The sequence below is a fragment of the Mytilus edulis genome, chromosome 6, assembly GCF_963676685.1.
Source record: "Mytilus edulis chromosome 6, xbMytEdul2.2, whole genome shotgun sequence".
Taxonomy (NCBI): Eukaryota; Metazoa; Mollusca; class Bivalvia; order Mytilida; family Mytilidae; genus Mytilus; species Mytilus edulis.
Genome location: NC_092349.1, coordinates 81825570 through 81830804, shown reverse-complemented (window position 1 = coordinate 81830804; position 5235 = coordinate 81825570). Strand labels below are relative to the sequence as shown.

The 5235-nt window shown below is 32.8% G+C and overlaps 1 protein-coding gene across 1 annotated transcript; it reads right to left on the bottom strand.

Annotated features, from left to right (window-relative positions):
• Positions 1 to 393: 393 nt before the first annotated feature.
• LOC139528607 (carbonyl reductase [NADPH] 3-like) lies at positions 394 to 4758 on the bottom strand. The gene is made up of 2 exons (XM_071324643.1): positions 4688 to 4758; positions 394 to 1373 (listed from the first exon to the last, which is right to left on the bottom strand). The coding sequence occupies exons 1-2, from the start codon at positions 4709 to 4711 to the stop codon at positions 516 to 518; spliced, it is 882 nt and encodes a 293-aa protein (XP_071180744.1). The 5' UTR covers positions 4712 to 4758; the 3' UTR covers positions 394 to 515.
• Positions 4759 to 5235: the final 477 nt, after the last annotated feature.

Below are 5235 nucleotides of genomic sequence, written 5' to 3'. Positions count from 1 at the left end.
TGGAAAGTTATCATTAAGGACGATTTTGGAGACATCTGTCTCAACTATGTTAATATAACGATCAGCTTGATTCAGTAGATAGATAAAAACAATATAAATACTAACCGTGATATTTGTTATATTGTTTTGTGATCAATCGTGTCAATTTGGTCATATATCTCTAATGTTTCGGCTCTTATATCCATGCCTTTCAAATATTCGGCTTTGAGCATTCCTGATGAAGGTAGGTCCAGAAAAGCGCTTCGGGCACATGACATTTATAACGTGTTGTTTTTATTTTGTCTTGGTTTTTTTTTTATCATATTTCCCATTTCGAGACAGTCACATTACTCGACAGAAGGGAAAAAGCTAAAAATATTTTCTTTTAATCATTTATTTTAAAACATTTTTTTTCATATAATCATTATAATCGTTTTGTAGCTAAAGTTTCCTGCTATGCATCCTATTCGGGAGTTCTTTTGGTTAAATAGTTTTGCGATACTGAATTGAAATTGTAATTTTTGGATAAGTTTCAGTCATAATAAACTTTTCAAAGAAGGCATCATAGACTTTATCAGTGGATTAGGATGTAAATCCCGTTGATCCCACTTTACTACCACCCTTTCACAAACCATTTCACCTGCTATGGATTTCTCGTCTGCTGGCAGAAGTGCAAGATAGACTGGAGTGTCAGCTCCTTGATCTACCGTCAAGAGGCCTTTATGATCCGACATGTCTGTGTCTACATACCCAGGACAGCATGAATTAACCAAAATTTGTCTCTGATCGGCAGACATATCACGCTGTAATATACTCGTCAACCGGTTAAGTCCCAATTTGGAGACACCATATGCAAACTGTCCAATATAAAGATTAGGATCAAAGTTAGGACAATCAAAAAGATTGTAGTATTCCCAAACAAGACTAGTAAGTTCTTTTACTGTAAGATTTTGACTGGCAAACTTCATTTTTGTCTCTTCTTTCATATTAAAAGCTGTAAAGTTGCCCATTCTACTTGAAACATTGACGACTCTAGCATTTGGTCTAAGGAGAGGAAAAAGGGCTTCCGAAATGTTGACAACGCTTACATAATTCGTCTCGATGACTTTGTTGCCTTCCTCCTTTGTATGAAATGATTTCATAATGCCTGCATTGTTAACGAGTATATCTAAGCCACCGTAAGTTTTCTCAAGAAAGTTTTTAATTGTGTAAATGCTTCTTTTGTCTGTTACATCTAATTGGTGAAACTTCGGTGATAACCCTTCTTTCTCCAACTCACGAACAGCGTCTCGTCCTCGTCTTTCGTCTCTTGAAGTAAGGTACACATCTCCATGGAACTTCTGGCAAAGTCCCCGAACAATACCAAATCCAACTCCTTTATTTGACCCAGTCACCTATAAATATATATATATATATATATAATCGACAATGGTAGTCAGAGGGGTTTAAGAACATCAGTTGTTCTACCTGGCTGTTAGTCAAATGCATTTTGTTAAAACATACTTTTTACTCTTTTTGTCTTTTTGGAAAATGTTGTTTGTGCTGTATTTAGACCCTTATACAACAAAGTGTTATACATGCACACGTATAAAAATTGCAGTTTTTTTATCCAACTTAATCATAGGTTTGAACGTTGTTTTCATTTAAGACTTGTTCATATTTATTTCGTTTGGGTTTGTATTATATTTTCTCTCCGGTTTATATCATCCGTTCATCCTATTTCGAGTCTTTAAAATTTAAGAGTCTATCCTAAATTAAGGTAAATTATATGGCCTTCTAAATACTTTTTCGATTCCTAACATTACTGAAGAGACATTAACTGTCGAAATCCGGATATGGTGTAAACAAAATTTAAGCGCCTCTTGTTTGTGGTTTATTATCTTTCCACGATGTACAAAAGTTGCGGTTTTTATCCAACGCAATCATAGGTTTGAACGTTGTTTTCAATTTAGACTTGTTCATATTTATTTCGTTTGGGCTTGTATTATACATGTTATATTTTCCCTCCGGTTTGCCTTACAGCTTGAAGGCATTTGTCCTGCAATCACCCAGCTATTGTACATATATCACGAACTTGTGCAAATAAAGTCTCTTGTTACTCCGTTTCCATATTGAGCAAACGGAAATGTGAATATTTATTTTTGAATGATCTTTCATTTTTGGGTCTTCATCGTGTCCGCGTTTCAAATCTGTCAATTTCTTTGAAAAATCAGAGACAACTATTTGAATTAAAACAACAAAACCTTTAAAGTGTCGGTTGTTCAAAACAGGATAAAAACAAATATAATGGAGTTATCGTCGTGTAAATAGGTAAGTAAGACTATATATGTACATTGATTTGCGTTAGGTTAAAAAAAAAGGGGGGAGGGGTACAACGTTGTAGTTAACCATCTTCAACATTAGATATATACGATATATGTACATTGTCGGAAAATATAAAATGTATTTGTACTCACTACAAAACAGAAGAAAAGTTCGTCGAGCCTTGCTTTTCGTCCAGTTTCTAAAGATCGTAGGCCTACAGATAAATGGTATATATTCCTACAATGTACATATATTGTATATATCCAATGTTGAAGATTGAACAAACAAACTATATAAAAACTTTTACTTTTATGTATTTTTTTCAATTCATGAAGATATATTAAATCGCATCTTTTAATAAAGACATAAAATTAACTATTATGCAGAGAGCTATTCTGGATATACCTTTATCTAGAACGCTCAGACCCTAAAATAAAATTAAAAAAAAAATCAATAATACCTAAACCCGTCCAGAGCTATATGAGCAAACGGGGCCTAAAAAAATAGCCAAATTCTCAAAAAGACAATTTAGCCTGAGGGAGTTTGAATCTTAGTTTCTCTATTATTTCTAAATTTTATCAACGGAGATGTTAAAAATGAAAAGAACACGTTATATATTTGATGAGTCCGAAGCGCTTTTCTGATATTACCTCAAAGTCGAATATTTGAAAGTCAATGATGTACATCGGGGGATCCAGGGGTCCCCCTTTTCTGTGAAAAAAATCGACTCTTCCCAGTCTGCGTTTAAACTCTCACGGTGGATCGCGATTCTTTAACAAAACAAATCAGACAACAAGTATGATTCAACTAAGCTGTAAAGTGCGGATGTAAATTACAGCATATACAAACCATATATGTACGTTGCCGAAAAATATTAAAAGCAAAACGATTTATGTTAATGTAACTGGTTTACTACAAAATTGACCCCCCCCCCCCTATTTTTTATCATGACGCATAGGTGTAGTCTTACTAACCTATTTACACGACACTACATTTCTATCTAGTCCATTCACATGATTCAAGATATAAGCTTGATTATTATCATGTTAGACAAACAAATTATATAAAAACTCATGAATATCAATTGATTAATGTATCTGCATGGTGGAGCAGAGAGTTAATTTATTGACAATAATACAACATCTTGATATGTATATGATTGTAAAATTTATGTATTATAAATAAGTTGCAATATGTGCACATGCATATTATATATGTATAATTTATGCAAATGTTCAAAAAGTTTAAATAAAAGTGATATTTACATGTACAGGTGCGGATCCAAGATTTTAAAAATTTGTAGGGGCTGACAAGCAACGTCTGGGGTGATACTTGTAAAAGGTATAGCCATTTATCATACAAGAAGCTCCATAAGGGGTCTCTGATTTCGATGAGATTATCTCGCATATACGAACAGCTAGACTTGCTACATGTCCATTCCTTGTTATTTGTTTTTCCATCTTGCCCCTTTAACAATTTTACTGCTATAACTAAGAGATTACCATGAGACTGACATCTGCAGAGAAAGGGCAATCAGTATACTGGCAGTTGTCAGTAAACATATGAATTAGTAAAAAAGAAAGCTTAAAGTTTAATCAATATCAGTTCCAAGTAATTTCGAACGAATGAACAGGTTTCATTAAATATGGTTACAGGTAATAAACAATCGATAGTTAAGAAAGTTTTTTCGTCGACTTTGTTTTCAATGCAGTAGTTTTCATACTGTTTTTACGCCAGTATTCTACAGTTTTAATAAGTTGAAAGTAGTTGCCAAAAAAAAGGATATTTAAACATGCAAAATATATAAGGAATAAAATTATATAGTTAATAAGGACTGTTAACTTTTCTACCTCAAATTTAATTCCAGTTCATGACATTAATTCGTATCCGTCGGAAATTATTACAGGTGTGCAACATATGCAATTTATTTATATATTTTCGCAAAAAAGAATTTAAGCATGTGACCTTATTTTTTTCTTATGCAATGTATGGCGTACTGTTTAAATCATGCTATATCAAAATCGCCCAAAAAGAAGAGAAAGAAGAAAGGGAACATAAAATAATCAAACTGTTATTTCTCAAAAAGTAAATTATATTTTCCTTTGCTTATTTCGAGAGTGCATATCACATGTACATTTGACAAAATAATGTGAAGAGATCTTCTCTGTATCGTTTTCCCTAAATATTGATTGATATTTGTTTGCTTTAAACGTTCAGCGGCAGTTTATCCTTATGTAAACTTATTTTGACTGTGACAGTTTTTGACATTAACACATGTATTTTACACATCAATTAATATAGATTCGCAGATACTACTCAATACCTGTATTTTTCTCAATAAGTATTGGACCCATACAAAAATACTAGACCGGTCGATTAGCATATTAGTTAAGAAAATATTTACCACTGCCACTTTCCTTGCACCCATATTTCCTCACCTTTGTTTGAAGACTTTTTATCAGGTACGATAACAAAGTGTAATGTCTAATCATATGTGTTTAATAGTGTAACAAAAGTACATAAGATATACGAAATACACAACTAGTGCAGTAAATATATATACAATATAAATACGATTTACGTTTATAATAAATAGAATCATTTAAATTGATTGATTGATTAATTAATTGATTAATTGATTGACATCGCAATGTTTTTGGCCATTTCTGCTTTTTCCTTTTACATTTAAAGGGACTTTCCTAATACGCGTATTTAAACGATAACTGACTTAATTCTTCCGGTAAAGTACAGGTCTGCCTCCCAGGGGAGTATTTTCGTATCGTTGAAATAATTGCGAGGAAAACATTTTGGAAAACGCCGGTGCACATTATGTACTGTGCAGTTGTTCTCCATTAAAATCTGGCTAAAACGACGTCAGTATCTGTGATATCTATCGTATCTGGACACCCTACACACCTTGTTTGAATTACTCAAGAGTTGTGATTGTAACTA

Coding starts and splice junctions, on each gene's coding strand:
- LOC139528607 (XM_071324643.1), bottom strand. CDS start 4,711: ATGGGTGCAAGGAAAGTGGCAGTG. Junction 1,374..4,687: donor GTGCAAGGAAAGTGGCAGTG/GTAAATATTTTC, acceptor ATATATTTATAG/GTGACTGGGTCAAATAAAGG.